Genomic DNA, 22,078 nt, shown 5'->3' with positions numbered 1-22,078 from the left:
GTACATTGCTTTGGAATTCAGAAGAGCTGACCTGTGTCTCCCTGGCTTCATCTCTTGAAGTCCTGTTGATTTATTTGAAGTCCTTTGAAGTGTCATCTTTATGCTGTATGCCTCCATTAATTCAATTTCCTTATTGGTTAAATTCTGCTTTTAATATGTGGGGTCATACAGTTTGACCTCAAACATCCAATGTTACATTTGTAGCATGAGGACAATTAATGCAAAGGAAGAGCTCAATCTGGAGTGGAAAATAACATCTTGTATTTGGCCATATTCTTGTCTATTCTGAACAGATCTGGTGAATATCATTATGTATTTTAGGATCTTTCATATGGTACATAAAAAATCATCTTGCTTTCTTAAGGTTTTAAAAAAAATCAGTATAACTTAATGGGTTTCCTTATTGTAATTTTGTTGTCTCCACCTGCACTGTGGGGAATCTAATGACATTGCACCCGTAACATGAAATGTGTTGTATCTTCAGCATGAGCCTGGAAATCATTATAACCCTTACTTGTCCAGGGCCAGAAGGTACCTTAGGGTCTGAAGGGTGCTGTTCAAGCAGAAGTAAAGACTGATGTGTAGATTACAAAGCCAGAAGGAGCTGCAAGGATCATCTGGTGCCACAGTTTTGCTGAGATCAATATTATGTTCCTTACCTGACAATTCTTATCAAGGTTTTTGGCTCCCTCCCCATGCAGCTAGTCTTGATGGTGATTGCCTTTGACAACCTTTGAAAGCAGCACAGAAAGAAGAAAACCAAAGTCTGTTTCTGCTCGTCTGCCACAGAGCTTCTAAAGAGCCTTTCTGTATCCAGTCTGACACTGCTATACCTGTGCTTTAAAATCCAGATTGATTTGTGTCTTTTAACATAGAGGAAATTAGATTCTAACATGTGAATAGATTTTCCCATCATCGTTAAGGCTCGGAGATGTTTGCCATGACCTAGGTCATGCTGACCTTAATTAAAGACCAAATCACCATGTCTCAGTTAACGTCACACACTATTTTGATAGTCCCTTGCTGCAGTAGTTCCTCAGAAAGCTAGCAACTGAGCACAGCACAGGCAAGTAAAAGACATGCAGTCAACTTGTTTCCAAAACATCTTTATTCAAATGCGATTTAAATTTCCTCAGTTATGGAAACATTTCCCATGATATGATAGAAGTTCCTGTAACTACCATAAACATGCTAGATGGGAGGCAAATCTGGAGTATTTAATTTGTTTGTTTATTTTTAACAGCAGTAACATGCATGTCTCATCCAAAATGCAGCACATTAAACTTAGTCATTTTCCACCTACTCTCCCTTTTGTGTTGTTCTTTTTTTTCCCCCCTTCAGCTCCTGTATTACATGCTCTTTTGTGCAGCCTGTAATTTTTTCCTTGCCTGGGGACCCAATCTAGCATGGGATCTGGGCAGGCTTCCTGGGGCTCACAGAAGAGAGGGGAATGCAGCAGAGGCAAGGGCAGTGTCCTTGTGGGGCACCCCCTTCTCCTACTCCCTTTCCCAGGGAAGGGAGTGCCAGCCAGCAGGCACCACTGCATCCCATCATGTGGTTCAGAGCAAGATGGTTGGCAGCCCTGTAATTTGCTAATTTTCTTCTACTTTTCCTGTCCTGGATATGTTGTTAATTTTCTTTGAAAAATAAGGATTGTGGAGAAGAGAGGTTGTTTAATGGAGGGTGGGGTATAATATTTTTGATATTTCAAATATCAAGCTATTAAAACAAGCAGACAATACCAAATGTGGGAAACGTAAAAATAATTTATGTGCTGCAAAGTATTAATTTTGGGAGATGTTTAGAATCCAGGATTCATCTTGCAGCCTTGTCTATAACTGTGAGCGATTTTCTTAGACATGTCCATGGAAAGGTGTTTTTATAACCACCTCGGTCAGCATAGTGTTTTAACCTGAGTCTTTAAGGCAGTTGATTTGCTTTGAATATTTCTTCCAAGTATGAGTAATATAGAAGTTATTATGGTGAATATAATAATTTCTGTATTTTAAAATTTTATACATTTTCTTCTACTGTGAGATAATTTATCAATAATTCCAACTTTTTTTTGTTTTACTATATTTGTTCTGTATATTGGCAGTAATCTTTTTACTCCCTTTGTACTTCAGTTCTTAATTACCCACCTGACACTAGTCTCTAGTTGGGGTAGGAGATTAATTTTTTCCTTTATCCATAATAGAAATTTTCAGTGTATTTCCAACTATTGTGCTATAATTTGTTTACTTTTATATTTTTTTTTCAGCATATGAAATTATAATTTCTTCAGATATGAGGTGGTTTATTATTATTAATTTGTGTTGGAATTGAGTACTGGTGGTTGTTTGGATTTATCCCTTGACCATTTTCAAACTGAGTCTAAGCATGTTGCTTAGTTGACTCTAAGCATGTTGATGAGTTCTATATTGAATACTAAATTAGTGTTGAAAGACTGGTAGAGAATCATTTAAATCTCAGATTAATATTGCCTACAATATATAATAGCAGGCAAGCCTCTAAAGAATTTATGAAAAAATAGACTGCTGAATAAAAGTTTGTTAAATCCAGCTAGATCTTTCTTGAGATGCTTTTAGAGTAGGTTTTAATTTGCTTTTAGTGCATAGTCATTAAATATATTAATGAACTTTTCTAATTCTGTTTTTATGTCCTACTAGTTTAATTCCTGCTAACTCTTTGTTTGATGATTCTTTTATCATTGTGGTATTCATTGTGGCCATTCAGTGACTGACCTGCCTGTCATTTTTGAAGTCTTCTGTAACATTCACCTATTTCCCATGCAGCCTCTGGCTTGCAGGCTGTTGCAGAAAACTGCTTGGAGAGGAGTTCTGTGCAGAGTGGTAAACTTGTGCTGAAATGAATTGGGAGAGTTGGAACAGCTTAGGTTTGCCTGTGTTGTTCTTCAACATCCCACAGCTCATAAAAATGTCTAATGAGCAGTGGGAGTGGAGAAGGAAAGGAGTCAGATGTGTGCTCTCTTAGAGCCATTGGATAACTGCGGGTTCCTAGCTGTGATTTTGTCTTTTCCTCAAAGGGAAAAGTATATTGAAAACCTTTCTCTGCAGAAGATGGTGAATAACAAGGTAGCAGCGTTTGTTGATCAGGTTGGGATATTCAAAGCAGAGATAATAAATGCCTGTTGCTGAGAACTGAGAAACACTTACATGAATATGTTTGACTGGTTAGTAAAACAGAGAAAGGGCTGTTTTCTCTTGTCCCAGAGGCGAACATGGATAGTGTCCATACACTCAAATGCACTAAATTGAATTTAAGATAAATGTTAAGTGAAGAAAAATTAATTTAGTGTGAATGTGGATTTACAGATTTGGGAAATTGTGTTTTAAACATAACATAACTGAAAAGCAAAGTTAATCTGCTATTCTATGTGGCGCTGAGACCTGCTTCCCTCAGATAGCACATTACTTTGCAATATGTGGATGCTCCAGCAGCCTTCTTTGATTAAGAAGGGTTGGTGTGTGAGAAATACTGCTCCAGGTCTTCTTTCGTGTAGTATTACCTCATATCTTCATGATGTATTGTCAAATCTTTCTAGTGGCAGGCTGTATTATTAAAAGGTTGGTTGGTTGCAGGGTGAAACTTACTTTGCTGTAAAAGATAACTTGTATTAGCAACCAGTAGGGGGTTTAAATAGGAATTTTCCTTTTGTACAGGATTATTTTTCTTGTGGAGAATTAAAAAATAGTCATTCCATGCAGAAAAAAATCCTGCAAGTCCTGTGCACTTTCTACATTGTTCATATTGCTGCTTAGGAGCACTTATTATGTAATTTTTCTATTATCTTAGAACATGCCAGTTCAAAACAGGCATCTTTTATAAAGACAGGCAGGAGACTGAAAGCATTAGAGAAGGGAAATTGGTTTTTTATTTTGGTTGCTACATGTGCATCAGAATTTGCAAAAAGAGGTTGTATTTTCATGTGACTATTTCTAATTTATCCATAGTGTTCCAATAATATTCCAGTCACATTTGGGAATGAAGTCAGAAATTAATAAATGCAATATAACTGCAATCATCTGGAAATTGTATTCTTTCCTTCGTATTATTAGTAACTTCTCTTTGTACATTGGAAGGCCTGTCAGTTTTTGCCAAGCATCATGCTGTATTTCAATAGTAGTTTCACAGCTTTTTGTTTCTAAAATATGTAGAAATGTAGTATACAAACTGTAAAGGAATTTGTAAGAAGTGTGTTAAATGCAAAGTCTGGTGGTAAGGCAGAGGTGTAGATAGTAGGCAGGTTATCATGGAAATGGCACTATTGCCAGTTTAGTGACTTCTATTTGTCTTCATGTTCCTAGTATTAAACCCATTTGATTTTTGAAATACATTCTTTGGAAGCGAAAACTTTGTTGTGTTTACTGCCAGCATTTCATTTTCCCTCCATGCAATCATAACCTAAAAGCTGCTTCTTGTATGGTACACAAAATTTGTAGGTTTATCCACAAAGCAAAACCTCTAGAGTATATTTTGAACACAGGAAAGAGTAAATTATGTGAGCAATAAAAATATTTCAAAATATGTCAGAAAATGATAGGAAATTAAATTTTTTACTTTGAATATTACATAATCATAAGCAGTTTTAAATTGTAATTCAGTTAAAATAATATTTGCCTTAGATGCACAGTAATAGAGCTGAATAGAATACCTTATGGAGCTATCTCAATTCACCTTGTCATTGTGCCTATTGTAGTTGCAATTTTTTCCCTGCTATTCATTCTGCTAATTAGCATGCTATATCAGCAATTTTGGAATCTATTTGCACCACTAGAGTTAATTAGCCAAAGTGAAAACATTTCATCTGTGCAAGTGTTTATTTAAAGTGTTGCAAAATGCCTTTGTATGCACTTACACTGGTCAGATAGGAGTCTGAAGAACATACACCTAAAAGTATGTAATTTGTTTTAGATAGCAACTAGAGCTATGGCAGTTAACCAAACCAATCTCCCCTTACCTGCATGCTGGATCCTTGTTTCAGCACTTGAGTTACGAGAGGACTTCCATAGCGTCTGTAGGGACATTTGACACAGAGGTTACAAAAATACTCAGGGAGGACAAGGCTATCACAGAGAAACAATTTCTGTATGCCTGTTCACTGAAGAAGAATCTGAAGAAAATCTCACATTAAAATCCTTCTTGGAGGGATGGGTGAAGGAGAGCATGTATAGATTGGTCTAAAATAGACCTTGGTTCCTGACAACTGTAAGATAGAAAATATGAAAATGAACTTTTAAGAAAGGTTCTAGAAAGGGTCAGGGAGACTTTAGGTGTGCAAACTCAGTGTCTTCATGAGGCAAAAAAATGAAGCTGTAAGAATAGAGAATGAGATAAACACATTCTATTTTGAAAGGAGTAAAAGGAAGTCTTTCCTTAAAAGTATCTTGAAGCTGACTGAAGGTGTCAACAAACACGTAGATGAGGCTGATTTCATTGATAGCTGTGTGCTTTTGAAGGTGTCCTTTGCCCAAACCTTTTCAGTGAACTGAGAAGCTGAGAGGGAAGATCTGTGCATGGATAAATAGCTCTTTAAAAGACAAGGAACAGAAGGTAGGAGTAAAAGAACAGAACAAGTCTGGAGGCATGGACTCTGGACAAGTACCTCCAATTGTTTAATCATTGCTCTCAGCTAGTTTGAGAGTAACAGCCTATTCCTAACAATGCTGTGTAGTATTTTAGGTGCCTGTAGTGTAAATACTGCTCTGTAGGGGTTGTCACTAATGCTGGTACGAATAGAAGGTGATGGCAAAAAGGAGGCTCGGGAGAGACCTCCTCACTCTATATATGTACCCAAAAGGAGGTTTTAAATGGATGTGGGTCTCTTCTCCCAAGTAACAAGCAAGAGGACAAGAGGGAATGACACCAAGCTATGCCAGGGGGTGATTTATTTTGGATATTAGGAAAAATAGCTTCACTCTGAGGGTGATCAGGCACTGGAACAGGCTGAGCAGGGAAGTGGTGGAATCATCATCCCTGGAAGTGTTCAAAAAATGTGTAGATGTGGCATTTAGGGACGGAGTTTAGTGGTGAACATGGTGGTGCTGGGTGAATGGTCGGACTTGATGATCTTAGAGGTCTTTCCCAACCATAATGATTCTATGACCCCATGATTCTGTTCTATGAATTGGAGGTACTGTGCTAACTTTTGAGGTGTTACTCAGAATATACTTCCACAAACCATGTGATTTAGAAAAAAACTGTTTCAGGGTGTCCAAGATGCTTCACACTAGGGCTGTGGAATAGAAAGCCTGACCTGACAAATGACATCTTGACAGTTTTGAGGCACAAAGGAGAGAAAAATGGCATGTTTTATGTGAAGATGGAATGAATTGGCAGCAACAGCATGAAGAGGTTTTAATATTTGCTTCATTCCTTCCCAAATGTAAACCAAACTTAATACTTCCTTTGTCCCACCTTGCTGACTCTTGACAGCATTTTTCTGACACCAGAAAATAGAACTTTTAGGTTTCCTAAGAGCAAATTTTACTGTTGGATGAATTCCAGTTAAGAATTAACCCAAGTACTGATTAGAGATCTCAACATATTTCAAGTTCTTTAAAAAACATTACAGGCACTTGTAAGAGCGTCATTATTAATAACTCTGACTCTGAGGACATTCTGGAATCTGTTTAATCCAGCTCTGTGGGTCATCACTTTCCCTACTTATACACCACTGTCATTATCCTTCCTTCTGCTCCAACACATTCTTTGCGACCTATATAGCCAAGGACCACTGATTCCTAACACAGGCTGCCAAATTATGAAAAATGAGCTTGATAAAAGTTTGTCATACTCATCAGACAAGCAGAAAAATTTCTTGAGTATATCTAACTAAAAAGCTTATCCCAGATCATTATGAACACTGATAGAAAAAAATATCACCTGAGAAAAACATGTTTATATAAATCAGAATTTCATATAGAGATAATGAAAAACAGAATTTCAAAATGTTTGTCGAATAGATTAAAGCACATATTAATTGCCAACTGTTTGCAGTGCAATAGAAAAATTGCACTGAGTATATGTTGTTACTGTAATTTATCCATGTAATTCTAAACTGTCCATTGATTTTAATTTCCATATATATTGATAACTGAGAGTATTAATATGCAGTGCAGTTACATACAGTATAAACTACAAAAATTATGGGAGAAATCTGAAATCAACATTAGGTTTTTGAGGGTTAGGCATATCAGTACATGAATAATGAGCACATACGTGATTATCGGTTCATTTATCTGTTTGTCCTTCCTTCTGGTAGCTTTTGAACTTACTGATTAATTTCTGTAAAACTTGCCAGGAGGCAAGATGTTGAGAGATATATGAAGAAATTTCATTAAGACTGGTAGATAATAATATGAAATAAACTTCATGAAGACTGCTAGACAGTGCAGGAGAGATAGCCTAGTAATACTCCTGATCGGGGCAAATAAGGAGAAATCTACTGGTACACATGAAACTTGGCAACGTAGTGCTGGTCCCATAAGTAAATGTACTTACATTTGAGATTTTAGTGTTGGAGGGCAGTGGGTGGAGGTTTAAGAGTGAACCAGATTTATAGGAAAAGATTGAAGTTATTTTAAGATCAGACATAGGATTATTTCTGTAACATGTCAAAGATTGATGTATTACTCCATAGATTTTATTTTTAGGTTGTTTTTTTTTGTTTGTTTGTTTGTTTTTGTTTTTGTTTTAATTTTATGGTATTTCTTTTTTTTTTTTTTTTTTTTTTTTTTTAATTCTTTTAGCACACTAATACTCACCAGTATATGACATCCAGGACGTAAAAATTAATCTCAGTCTTTTTGAGAGAACATTTTAAGATCAGTTTTAGTAGTAAAGAAATTAAATGATCCCAGAGGCGCATGTAAACACAAATTACCTCTCTGCAGGCAGGCAGGAGAATGCAGTGCCTGCCTGATTCCTTCTCACAGAAGAGAGCATGAGTTCCCCTCTGGCAAAAACAAAAAAAAAATTAGATTCAAAATATGAAGAGTTATTAATTAGAGTCAATGATATTGATTATATGTATTACACAGAAGTGTTCTAAAGGGGCCATAACTCTGATTCTTGTTCCTTGTTTATTTTTCCTGGGTTTGATTAAAGAGCTTACAGTTTATGGTCTGTTTTTATCTACACTGGTGTATAGATAGGGTCTGTGTATGCCCAGAGCTGAAGAAAATAAATCCAGTCATTCCACAGAACACCTCAGAGCTATGAGAAAGTTCAGTCTGCAAGAATGTTAAAAAGAAAATCACATCAAATAACATACATATTACAAAAAAGGAATATCCTGCTGCTGTCCTCAGTGCTCTGATTGCAAAAGCTACAAAGAGAATTACACATCCCAATTAGAAGACAACATTGCAACTTCCTGGCTTGTAAAATGACATCAATTCCTCTTCCACAAAGGGACTCTTTACCAAATTTATTTTAGCACTGGAAATATGGAACCATCTAGGATACTGAATAATTCAAATCTTTATTTTTTTGTTGCTTCGAAGTTATTTTCAGCAATCTTGTATTGGTGGGGGTTTTTTGGTTGGTTTGTGGTTTTTCTTTTAATTGAGCTGTTTCTTGAAAAATTGCAGCTTGTTTTTCTACTTACCTTGCTGTAAAACATTCGACATTCTCCTTGATATAGACAAAGGGTCTGAGGATTGTGGATCTTCCTGTTCCTTCTCTTCATCTGTAGTGTGTTCTTATTGTGGCTTTCATAAGTATTTAAGGATTTAAATATCTTTGACCTTTCAGACTATTAAAATAATTTTGCAGTGATTAAAGAAATTGTTTTTACTTTGAATTAATGAGGAAGTAAGTATGCAGTTGCCCATAATCTCTCTGTCCTTCAGCCAGTCGTGTTCTGCACCGAAATAATTTTAATTCATAAACTTTTACAACAATCTCTAAAACAGAAATAGAAGTCTAAGAGATTGCTACATTTCTTCATGAAACACAGGAGCTTTCGTAATAAAGACCCCACCTTAGTGATCTCATTAAGTACAGGAAAAGGCCAGGTATTACTTTCTGTAGCAGCAGCTGGTAGATCAAGCACCACAAGATTACTAGTTTTCGGCCAGCTGCAAAAATTTTTGCCCTGTAATTTCACTCCTCCCCAAACTCCGGGTTTTTGAAACAGAGGTTGCCATATGGACAAATATCTCCCATTTTCAAATTTGTCATCCTACTTGTGAGCTATGACATAGCTTGTTGGCGCTGAAATGTATTAAAATGTTAGACTTCTATAGGTCTGGAAATGAGAAAGAAGAAAAGGTCAACATTGTATGACTGGCCAGAGCTCTATGTGCAAGAGTTTTGCATGGAGTAGCTGGAGAACCTTCTGAACACTTCTACTTAAAATAATGGTATTGGGCATAGTGCGTGAATAACTGATTTACATGGTGGCTATACATTTCCTTTTAAAATGCTGCTTTTCATTTCTACCCAGTGCTACCCAGTTCTTTTCAGCTGAATTATGTCCAAGTCTAAAACTCTACAGGTTCCAAAGCAGCACAAACTTGTTCCCTAGCTTGGCAAGTCACACCACAAACCATTACATGAAAGATCAAATGGAGGGAGAGACAATTCATCTTTGCAGAGCTAAAGAATTTGCACTTTGTCAGTGATGTACGAAGTCTTTTTTCTCACATTTATTTCCATGCAGAAATTATAAATGAGCCATTTTTGCCCACCCCTCAGCTTCCATTTCCTCAGTTTTCTTATCCAGAAGAAAAGTGAAATTTAACCATTGAAAAAATTGCTAATTGTTTGTGTTGGTTTTGTTGTTGTTAAAAATTCTGCTTATGCAAGAATTCAGGAAGGATATGCACAATATCTAAGAGGAAGGAAATGTGGCATATAATTCAAAACTGGAAGCTTTCAATGCAGGGAAAATCTATGGAGAATTCTGATTTTTATATTCAGTATTTGAATAGCAGTTTCTAAGATATTTAACAAACGATTTATGCTTCAGTCAGAATCAGCAATCAGTATTCTAGTTCTTCTGTTTTTGTATAGCATAGTACTTCTTTATATACATATACCTTTGTGGGCACCTTTTATCAGCTGAACTTCTATATGATACACTACATTTTTTTGAGCAACTCAGTGAACTGTAGTACTCTCTTGAGAAATTAGTCATAGCTGCTTAACTTTGTCTTCATTTGCTTTTAAATACAGTCTATTTTGATAGTGAGGCACTAGACATCTGATTACTTGATGTTCACTGATACTGAAAAATACCTGTGCTTGAATGTAAAATTGCCCCTTTGCTTGGAAGCGTGCAGTTTTCTGTAGGTCAAAAGAGGTGGAGGAGACATCAGCCAGGATTATGTTCCTTAAGTGATTAAAGATACTTCCTGGTGGTATCTTGGTGTTCCTTGTGTTAATTTTTGACTCATACTTAGATTCTGTAGACATTGAATTTATTCATTGATAAAACAGGAACTTCAGCACAGTGTACATAATGGATATATCTGAAGGGATGCAGATGGCCCACGAGATAGATTTGCCTCTCTCTCCACTCCAACTGTACAGAGAAATGGGAACTTGTGCTGTGTTACTCAGTATTTCCATATGGTGAATTGAGTGGGAGCTTAGTGGAATTTATGTATATTGTGGTTTTGGGGGGTTTTGGTCATACAGTGTCGGTTAGTAAAGGGCGTGAACCAGGTTCATACAACAGTGTCTTTGAGATCACCCTGGTCTTTTTCTGCTGTTGAGTTACCATCATTCATTGCACTCTTTTCCACAGCTCAGGCTTGTTCTCCTGGGAGAAAGCCCTAACCATGTTGTGTAGTCTATGCCTGAATTGTCTACAGAGGTTCTCAGCTACAGCTTAATCTGCACAGTTATCAGAGCTTTCACAGAAAGATGGAGAATTTATTACCAGAAGATCCACCACAGCTTTTCTTATTATCTAATATATATCTAGGGTTGGGGGAAGGCAAGGATGAGGAGGGAAAAAAAAAAAAGGGGGGAAGAGGCTGCAGGGTTCTACCCTACAGAAATGACAAGGTAGAAGATTGGTCTGACTCAGGATTTCATTCCAAATGCTTTGGTACAGGTAGGATTCACAGCATGACATCTTCTCAGAGGAGGTGCCTGAACAGAAGAAACCTTTGGTATGGTTGCATATTGATTAGAGTACTTGCCTAAAAAGGGGGAAGCTTAGTTAATTTTTTTGGACTGAGGAAAACTTTGGACCTGTCTCTGCTGGGAGAATGCCTATGAGACTTTATAACAAACCAGGGATGGAGCTCGTGACCAGCTGGTATGTTGAAACTGGGCTGCAATTCAGAGGAAAATGCAGACCTGGGAGAGATATTCAGGAAGAAGTATATATATGTTGCCTTTTCTGTTTAGTAATGCTAATTGCACTTACTACTAAACACTCTATTGACAGTATGCATTTTGCTCAATAGCAGAAATGTACACTTAAGCCAGAATAAATACAGGCAAAAAAAAAATCTGTTTAGAAACCAATTCATCCATTTCTTGAACTTTATTTCTAAGTTAATCCCTTAGTGACACATTTCTGAATGAACTCCATGCTAGCCAAAAGAATTAAGGGTGTTTTAAACACAGTTTCTATCTGCATATTCACTTACACATTTATGCGTTAGATCTACGCTAAGTATGGCAGTGGCTGAGATATGTTGCATTGTCTTCGAACAGCTTAATTCAGGTACTGGAAGCCATCACAGAGCTTCATGTGGACTGAATTACCCCACTGAGTATCTGAAAAGCCTGGTTAATTAGCTTCCTTGCCTGTCAGTCACTTGTTTCCATCTATTTTCTCACTTCAGCTAGTTCAGTCATAAAACTGTAATTTCTTTTTCTATGATTGTGAAGATGATACTCATAATTTACTCCTCCATCTACCCTTTACAGTATATTTTTTAATTTTGATTGATTATATTCCTGGAGTTTTGTTTTAAATGGTCTATAACTTTATGAAACTGGACAATTCATTTAGTGAGTGTGTGTGCAGCCTTTCAACAGTGACATCTACCTAGAGATCATGACAGCACACTGTTTATTTCAGTTCAATTTAGTTCTCATTTAGTTCCTACTACATATCTCAGCATTTTCTATGCCCAGCAGTCTTTATTTTCGGGCATTTCTTCCTACTTCATAATTTCATTTTAAGACCCAGCAGTGATTGCCAGTTGGAACACCCTACCCTGCACTGTGATCTGTCGCACAAGATATTTGTTCACTGATCCATATCTGCTGACACCAAAGCAGAATCAAGCGATTGTGATTTACAAAGAAATAGAAAATATTTTAATGTTGGGGCCCTCCCCCTGCCGTGTAGTCCTGGGAGAGGGGCCCTGGGGAGGAGGCACAGGGTTTCCCTAGCCCCTGGTCAGCCTCGTTCCCCATTGGTTGTTCTGTGTTCCCCTGTGCCGGCAAGGACCCTCGGGTCCCGTGATTGAGCAGTTCCTCGGCAGAGCTCCGGCCATGCGGCTGGAGAAATGAACATCTCTGAAACATCTAGCAAGAATTGGTCCATAGATATTTCTTTCCATGGGCCTTGTTGTCTGATACAGCATGTTGCAGTATCTGCACTGTAACAAATGGTGGATAATGCTGGCAAGACACTGATCCCTAAGGACAGAAAATTCGTGAGTAAAAACCACTCTAGATCCCTCTCTTCTCGCCTTGGTTTGGATATGCTCTCTAAATTATGGAGGAACCGTGGAAAGACTCTTGGCTCTCAGAGCCGCATATGGACATTTATCTTAAATTTGAAAAGATTCTTGAACAACAATTTGTAAATTTTAGCTTAATTCAAGCTCAAAGGGAACTGAAACATTTCCTTTCATGGTTGTTTAAGAACTTTTTCTATGTTTCTTGGGATTTAATTCTTACCAAAGACTTTTGGAAGACCATTTGGACACAGTTAATTTCTGAGTCAAAAATATATGCCGATGGAAGAATATTTTCGTAAATATTATTTAATTACCGAGACCATTGAACAATGTCAGCTGTGTGCTGGCAAAGGGAAGCCTGGCTCAGGGACCGTGCGACCCAGGCCACGTGGACCGAGCCCTCTCTGAGCAGCAGCGAGGCAATTCCCACACATGGGCGGAGCGATGCGAGCTGCAGTGTCGGCAGCGGAGTGAGGCGTGGCGGGAGTGGCGCAACCCGGCGGTGCCCGCCTGGCCCCGTGCGGCACGTGGTGGAGTGAGCCCCGTGAACGCCCGACCGAGAGGGGCGGTGCGTGGGCGGCGGCTGGCGGTGGAGCGGAGCCGCGCCGAACCGAAACGCGCACCGGAGCAGGGGGTGGGGGGGTCATCGCTTGGGGGCCCAGCCGAGACCCCGGCACGGCCCCAGGCAGTGGCAGTGCAGCTGAGAGCAGAGGAGATGGCACGCAGGAAGCTGGGCGGCCCAGCCCCGAATGCGACCCCGGGAAGAGCGTGCAGGCACGAGCAGCCCCAATGGCCCCGGCAGCACTGACAACCCTACCAATTCCAACACGGGAATGAGCGAAAGCGAAAGAGAAAGCAAAAATGCAGCAAGACAGAAAACAGCAACCACTCGGAAAAAGGAAAAAAATCACCGTAGCTAAGGTTTTAGGAATAGTAAAATGGTATAATGTTACACAAAATTATGGTTTTATAACGAGATGTGACAACCAGCAAGACATACTCATTCATAGAACTGCTATTAAAAAGAATAACCCTGAAAAATACATCCCAAGCTTGGGAGATAGAGAGGTGGTGGAGTTCAAAATAGTGCAAGGTAGAAAAGGGTTACAAGCATTGCAGGTCACTGGGCCTGATGGTGTTCCTGTAAAAGGCAGTATACATACTAAAAATCGTAGTCATGTTAGACAATATCTCCATTATAAGCCCCCCCTACAGTCTCCCTTTCTTAATCCCACCTTTCCCTTTTACCCTGTATCCTATTACTCCCAGTGTATTCCCAATCCATTTTTTCACCCATGGTTTCCCTCACAAGACCATGCCTTTGCCAATTGTTTCCCCAAAAATCCCTTTCCGGTGCCGAGTGGGGGATGAAGAGGGGGAGGGAAGAAATTAACTGTTGTTTAGAGTTCCAACAGGTACAAATGGAAGAAACCCTCTCCTGCCTCAGTTTCCCCACAAAGCATGCTCAGAGAGTTCTATGTCCCTTCTGTCAGCCCTAAGATGTTCCAGAGAATCTGTTTGGACATTTAAAGACTCAGAAGAGTGGCTTGTTTTATTTTGAAACTGTTCTTGTTATGTTTACCCAGTTGTTTTCAATGTTAAGATTAAATCTCTTTTGTTAAAAATAAACGGGTGAAATGTCGGGGTCCTTTCCCCCCCCACCATGTGGCCCTGGGAGAGGGGCCCTGGGGGGAAGCACGGGGTTGCCCTGCCCCTGGTCAGCCTCGTTCCCCATTGGTTTTTCTGTGTTCCCCTGCGTGGGCAAAGGACCCTCAGGTCCCGTGATTGAACAGTTCCTCGGCAGAGCCCCGGCCATGCGGCTGGAGAAATAAACATCTCTGAAACATCTAGCAAGAATCAGTCCATAAATACTTCTCTCTACGGGCCTCATTGTCTGATACAGCATGTTGCAGTATCTGCACTGTAACATTTTAAGGTCAAATATTTTACTGTACACCATAATCTCATATGTTTGTGGATTTTTTTTAGATTATTGGCTGTTGTGAAATGTTCCGTGAAAACTATTTCTTATCCCTCTGCTTCATAATAGAGGTTCTTTGGAGAAAGTGAAATATGGATTTTTCTCATTGTTTTTAGATTTATCTATTTTAGAAAAATTTAAGAACTCAGATGTTGCTTTTAGAAACATTATAATGCCATAATCTTGAAGTTTTAGGGAAAGAAAGAAAAGTTCTACCAAACTGAAAACATCAGTCATTTTTGCAGTAAAGGTGGATAGCTCCTGCTTTTAGCTTTGTGGAGCCATGAGAGGTGAGATGTCAGAAATGTCACAGATGGAGGAACAAGTATTGCATGCAACGATGTTAAGATTTGTGAGGAAAATAAAAGTATGTATTTGCCATTTTAAAGTTTCCATTTACAAAAGGAACATTAAAACTCCATGGTTTTCTTTTTTCTTGTGAATAAAACATATTCCACAAGGAGATGGATTTCTGTTAATAGGACAATTTATCTTTTTTCTTTGAACCACTGTAGCACACTGTTGGACTTTTTTCTGATCTGTCTCTTTGTATTGGCTTTACTTACACTACTAGCAGTTCACGAAAGATTGCCCAGTACATAGGTACACCAAAACCAACCCATGAATGATCACCAGGGAAATCTATCATAAACCTCATGATTAGATTATCTGTGAAGGATTAATGAAATTTTTGCCTCCTTTCTTCCTCCTTCCCCTCCAGACCATGAGTACTGTGACATCGGGCAGTGCTTGTAATCCAGGGTATATGATACACAAGGGCCTTACAGATAGAGACGATAGAGACCTGCTTTGACCAGACTGCAGCTGTATCTCAGCTTCAATTTAATATTATCTTTATTATTACTTTTGTTATTGAATTAGGAATTGGCTTCATTACTTTACTGTGTTTCTTTTGCTCTGAGTGAGCTAGAATGGTAAATGTGTTTCTTTTATTTGCAGCAATAAGCTGGGCACAGTTAAAAGTATTAGCATCACCACACAATATTGTGTCCTTTTCAAAGGTCAAGTGCAGAAAAGGCCTTGATTTTTTAAGCAAACTTATTTCCCATGTTCGTGGCTTGTTGCATGCAGAGGCATGTTGCAAGTGTGACCCCCTAAATCTTAAATCTTAAAGTTCTGTGTTTTAGGCAATTGCAGTTGTTTTGGTAATAGTGAAAAGTATATTCTAGCAGACAGCTGTCAAATCTTGCTCCTTAGACACTGCTTATCGTCACCAAGGTTACTATTTATAGCTGACTGATGGATAGCAGCGGATCAGGCTGAGGTAAAATGCAGGTCAGGCTTTTCTTGTGTGTAGGTGAAACTTTTCGGCCCTTACTCATATGGCACTGCAATAGAAAATGCTGCCGAAAGAGCATAGCAATAACATGGCTTCCAGCATTGCTGTTAGGAACCATAGCTATTGCTTTACATCAGTAGGTGATGATCCCACCTAATTGGTACTCAGCAGTGAAGTCTAACATGAGCTGAAATTCCTTTTGCAGAAAATGTGTACCTCATTGAGTAGGCAAACATGTTGCTCATTTTCATTCCTGTTTAATCCTGAATTAAAACAGTATCCAGCCTAACTGATTCTATGATTCTATTATTGCTTGGGATGTTGCCACTAGTTTTAAAGGGTTTTTGAAAGGTTAACCTTTGCTAGAAAACAAACAAAAGCAAAATATCTAACTGCAGCAATCTTCCTTTGCAAGCTAGGATTAATATCTGTTAATATATTTATGTAAATTCCCTGACACTTGTTTTTTTTTAATCCCCCTAGATATTGGCCAATGTAATAATTTTTATCTGCGGGAACTTGGCAGGAGCGTACCACAAACACCTCATGGAACTCGCGCTGCAGCAGACGTATCAGGACACATGCAACTGCATCAAATCCCGTATCAAGTTAGAATTTGAGAAGAGGCAACAGGTAAAGTAACACCCATGTCTGGGGCTGTTTTTCTGTTTTCACACTGTCCCCCTCTTCGTCACTATGTAATTCAGCTTGTTAATGGAAAAGCACTTATTGAATTACTTAATGAAAGATGCAAAGTCTTTTGAATTGGTTGTGCACAGATTCCATCTGAATACAGGAAAGTGTTTTAGTTATTTCTGTTGTCAAATTATGTTTTTTCTCACTTGTTCTATGAAAATATTTATGATAAAGAAAGTTAAAAATGCTGTATAGATTCTGTTTGCACACTGCCTCTTTTGTTGTCCTCATGGAATAAGCAGTGAGATGTACACACATGCTTTTGGAAATCTTCAGTTATTCATGCCCAAGATCAATGCTGAAAATCTCTGCAAGAAGATATTACTGCATTGTTTTTGAAAAACATTTGAATCCAAAATACTGATGAATCACGTGATATAGTTCTAGGGGTCAGGTTTGTTAAGAGGAGCTAGGGGAATTGCATAATGATACTATCTGTCATTTATTGCAGCAGTTGAATAAAAGAATTCTCTGATTGCTTTATATAGTTCTTTTTCTCTTTGCAAATTCTGTACAGATCCTATCATCCTGACAGATAGGTGCTTCATTTAAGAGAATTTGAAATACAAATCAGTTCACCAAGTAGTAAAGAAGATAGGTTCATTTGGCTTTGAAGGTCACCAAGACTCGAACTTCTATGAACTGTAAAGAATCAGAAAATGGAATCTTCACTGGCAGGTGTCTGTTGTCACTAAAAGTGCTGCTGTGCACCTCATGTGTCCCAGCTGACCTTAATTGTTATGTCTGTCTCACAAGTGCCTTTAGACATTTTAAATTAATGTTTTCAAGATCCATCACCAACACTTTTTTCTTAAAAAATGCAAATGGAAAGTCCACACCAGGGCTTTAACAGGTTGTTTGTTCAGAGGGTTATCCTTGTTCTGCTGGGCACTTGGGTTGCACACTGGCTGAAGTTGCTACAAAACATTTCAAGTAATCTTAAGGAGAGAAGTTTACAGTAAGAGCAAGTTTTGATGATTAGATGCAAAATTTGTATAAGGTACTGCTGCAGGAGAGGTTTGTAAGAGCAGTCATTTATGTTTGCACCTCTGCCTCCAAAGCTGTGTGCAGGGAATGGGTGGACTTTGTAACTGAGCACAATTGTAAGGGCCCAGGTTTCTATTAGTTGCTTTTTTTCCTCCCAGCATAGGAAATGCATTGTTTATCTGCAGGAAGAAGGGGGGTTGTGCTACTGGACACTGAATTCAAAGGAGTAAGGATGCTTCTTGTAAGAAGGCCGTACTTACCGCAGATATGGTTCTAGCTGATGTTTTCTGCAAATGTGTATTATTTTGCTAAAGGTTACTAGTTTCTATGGAAAGACATAAATAAGTAGCTTTGGTGTACTGAAGGTCTTGCAGAAAGGATTGACAACTTGACAGTGAAGAGAAGCAAAACTACCAGGAATTCTGTGGCAGATACTGTTTCTTTGGGGTTTGTAGTACTTGCGTCTCAAATATGCTGTAGCCTAGCAAGATGGAAAGACGCGAAACCACCTTTAACTGATAAATGTTGTTGTTCTTATAGAATAATCAAGGAAACTGTACATAATTTGTTATATATATTTAAGTGTGTGTTGTCATGTTTGTGTTTTGATAGGAATAAATCTGACAAATTAGTTAAGACATCTACACAGCTCTAAGTAGTGTATTGCAGGGCTGGATTAGAAACAGACTGGTCAATGTCTTATTGAACAAAAGCCAAATATTCTGTGGAAATCAGTGATCTTTTTGACCTCCAGTGAGCTCAAAAAGAGCTCATTAGAATTTCAGATCTTCTTCTATAGATTTCTTTGATCTTTATCCCCTCAACCCCTTAATGTATGCCCCTTACCTCCTGTCAAGGTTTTTCCAACCAAAAAATGAAGACGTGTACCTCCATATTATCACACTTAGGGACATTAGATATTTAAACCTGAAAAGGTAAAATGAAGATTCATTTAAAAAGGTAGGTGTTTTTTTTTCCCCAGGATTAACACACTTCCTTGTTTGCAGACATTAGTTCAGAAGTGGATGTACTTTAGTCTGTCCTTTAACACTGCTTGTTTTGCCAAGAAGATACAGAAGATCATCCACATTGTTAGTACTTAGGAAGCAAGTCGATCATATTGGTGACAGTTTTAGAGAACTGGGATACAATGAAACAGTAGGAGCATGGTGCATTTTAAAAAGCATTTTTTTTGATCAAAGCCTTTATTAGCCTGTAAAAGGTTGTAGCATGACCCTTGATTCTACATCTCTGTAACAGGAAAAAAATTTAATTTAGTTTAATTTACTTTGTATAAGCTACTTTCATACAAGTGCAGAGCATAGGATGTGCTTCTAAATGATTAGGGCTCCAGGTCAAATTTGCATATATTTCCAGATCATGGACATCATGTCTTTTATAATTGTTTTTGAAAGATGTACAATTTATGTTTCAAATTATTCTGTGAATTTCCTATTATATTATTTGAGAGTAGGCTCATACAAATGTAGACAACCATTGTTTTTCAGTTACTGGGGGTTTTTTTGTGTGTCTTTGAATAGCCTTTTTGAAAACACCATTTTGATACATCAGTAGATAAGTATATTGCAATACCACTCAACAATTACACCAAAGAACTCAAGAGAAACACCATAATTCGTTGTTTTTAAGTGAGATCAACACACATTAGAATCTGGTGAAATAGGGGGGTGTGTGTATATACTGGGGTACAAGTTGGACATACTGTACCCACACCACTGTGTATTTCTTCTGTTTCTTCACAGCAAAGGCTGGATGGTCCCAAAGGGACGGGAAGCTGTGGGTGGTGACACCTCCCAGCAGGGCAGGGGCCACGTTTGAACTTGTGTGGTAAAAAGCAGTATTTTCAAAGCCCACTTTGGTGTTTCTCACACATCTTTTATTTCTTTTCAGTGTTTATGAAAGAGAAATGTGAAATTATTCTGACCTCTTTTGAATTTGCAGTCTTATTTCAAGATATGTATTTAAAATAGCCTCTCATAGTGTTATTTGTCTCCCTGATAAAAGTCTGGCTGACAGTTTGTAGGGGTAATGAATGACTCACTAGTGCTGAGTGCAAGATCTTAATGCTGACAGCAGTATAATTGCTCTTCTCTCTCTCTTCTGGGGCTTTGCATCGTGAGACACAGGAATATACACTGAGAGGTTCTTACAACACCGCGGGGAGGTGTTCGTAAGGTGTTGGTGTTCAGTGGGTTCTCTGAAATGCTGTCTTTGAGAAGGAGGCAGTATAATGATGGTTTTAGAAACCATCTACTCGGGTAGCAGATGAAAATGAATGAGGTTTCAAATCATTGAGTGGGATTTTAACTTTTTCACTGAAACATGGTGAAACAATACCATTAAAGGAACTGAAATATTTCAAAATTGTTTTAAAATTAATCTAAAACAGAGAAGCCTCATACATTTATGAGGTTTAAGGCTTTTAGTAAAGAATGGAAACATTGAAATACATTATTTGGAACTAATATATAAAATGTGGATCCCTGAAAGTTTAATAAATGCTTTTTAAAAGGTAAGCTACTAACATTTTCATGAATATGGAATAGGTTTTTGAAGAGCTTCCTCATTTTCCTTTTCCTTGTAACTTCAAGGCTAGCAAATGGGAAAAACAAAGACTAGTGTTGGTCTTTTAAATTTTAGAATCCATTTTTTACTTCAGCAATGTTTGTGCATATACACGTGTGTACACGGGCTTGACACTGGAGACTCCAGATCTGTAAGTATATAGATCTATAGGATCTAGAAGTGACCAATCACCACTGGTAACTTGAAGAAATACAGACCTGGACCTGGACACAAGTGCTTTTAGGGGGAACAAAGAACAAGAGCATAGACTTGCAGATCAGCAAATAAATAGCAAGGTATAAAGATACCAGATATCTGTTACCAGGTATCTAGAAAGTACTGCAAAGAGATCCTAGACTGAGGAAGAAGTAACCGTCAGTATCAACATCACCATCATACTCCTGCTCACAAAGGACTTCAGATGCTGATGACTTGCTAAAAGTCTTTCACCACTACTGCCAGGCTGAAACCCATCCACATTAGGACACACAGGAACAGTTAAAGCATGGGCCTTTTACCAGAAAAAGGGTTGTAAAATAAGAAGTGTATGCATAACAATTTAAACCATATTATTACTACTAAGACTTTGCTTTGTTAATATAGAAGTATTTCTTTTTTTATTTGGTTTTATTTTCTTTATTTTTCTCTAATAATTAGAGCAAGAGTAATACTGATTATTGGATTAGACTGTTAAGATTTGTGAAGTTATGCTAGAAAGAAATGTAAACTAACAGTAAATTCTTAGCTTTATATGTGTGTGTGTGTGTGTGTACATTATCAGGTTTGTTTCCTTTTAGTCCATAAACAAGATTTTGAGTATTATGCTTCATGTGTCCCTCTGGATCCTGAAGTGCATAATACCAATGTTATTCAAGCAGAAAGCAGGGGTTTCACAGCAAGATGTCTCAAGTTCATCAGGAAGACATAAATACTGGCGGTTTGAACCCTCTTCCTCCTCAATTTTATTCCACTCAAAACTATACACTGCTGTTCCCCAGCCCTATGACCCCAGAGGGATTGTTTGTCCCACCTGGGTGCTCCCAGAGCAAAGCCAATACAGAGAAGCAACAGGCATGTGTCCACCAGGCAACTGCTGCCACATCTGAAAATCAGACCCAAGGCAAGCTCCGAGAAGTCTGGAGACCCGGTGTTGAATACAGAGCCTGTGATGTCGTGGTAAAATTGTATTTTCTGGGCTACAGAAGCCCGGAGCAACTTCATCTACTTTTGGAGTTAGCCCTGTTTGGAGCAAGATACTGGACTATGGATCTCAGGAGGTCACTTCCAATCTGAATTTTTCAGTGAGTCTCTGGTTTTCTTTAATGTCTTTCCTAGAACAGAGTGCTATGACATACAGAAATACTATGATTTAAGATAGAAATAAATGAAAAGGTAAATGTCACTTTGAATCATATCCTATACTGGCAAATGAATGTTTTTTGAATCAATAAAAAATCCTGTTGGGTGCTACTGAATTTTTTCTAAGTTTCTCATACTGACTGCTTACAGAAATGTGATGCCAGGAATAGTGCAGCTATATTTGCTCCTATTTATTGATGAGAGTAATAGTAATTTTGCCAGAGGAATATATGTTTGTTAAGAAAAGCTGAGTTATTTGAAAATAAAATAGATACCCATTGTCACTTCATTATGTTCAGATTTTCCAGTCACTGAAGAATTTGAAATAGACTAAATAGTCATGATGATACTACAATAAGAAGAGCCTGCAATTAATTATCCCCCAAGGCTCAATATTTAGTAAGAATATGAAACTTTTGATTTCAAGTTTTATGTCACGACCAAGACCCGTAGATCAAAAGTTGTAACAAAGGTAGGGTTAGGAGGTAC

The 22,078-nt window shown here is 38.1% G+C and overlaps 1 protein-coding gene and 1 long non-coding RNA gene across 3 annotated transcripts in view; one reads left to right on the top strand and one right to left on the bottom strand.

Annotated features, from left to right (window-relative positions):
• The window catches only part of ADCY2 (adenylate cyclase 2), a 204,200-nt gene that overhangs the window by 82,392 nt on the left and 99,730 nt on the right, over positions 1 to 22,078 (top strand). For both annotated transcript variants that reach the window (XM_042048731.1, XM_042048730.1), the window contains exon 4: positions 16,445 to 16,594. In XM_042048731.1, the coding sequence (XP_041904665.1) occupies positions 16,445 to 16,594 (150 nt within the window). The remainder of the gene's footprint in view (positions 1 to 16,444; positions 16,595 to 22,078) is intronic.
• Positions 3,452 to 13,925, bottom strand: LOC121674401. Its single transcript, XR_006019607.1, has 3 exons — positions 13,498 to 13,925; positions 10,548 to 10,552; positions 3,452 to 3,462 (listed from the first exon to the last, which is right to left on the bottom strand). It is a non-coding gene; the product is annotated as an uncharacterized LOC121674401 (long non-coding RNA).

The sequence above is a fragment of the Corvus kubaryi genome, unplaced genomic scaffold (assembly GCF_017639235.1).
Source record: "Corvus kubaryi isolate FWS band 111438036 unplaced genomic scaffold, C.kubaryi_AGA036_p1.0 68, whole genome shotgun sequence".
In the NCBI taxonomy this organism is placed as follows: Eukaryota; Metazoa; Chordata; class Aves; order Passeriformes; family Corvidae; genus Corvus; species Corvus kubaryi.
This window is presented reverse-complemented; position numbering and strand designations above follow the sequence as displayed.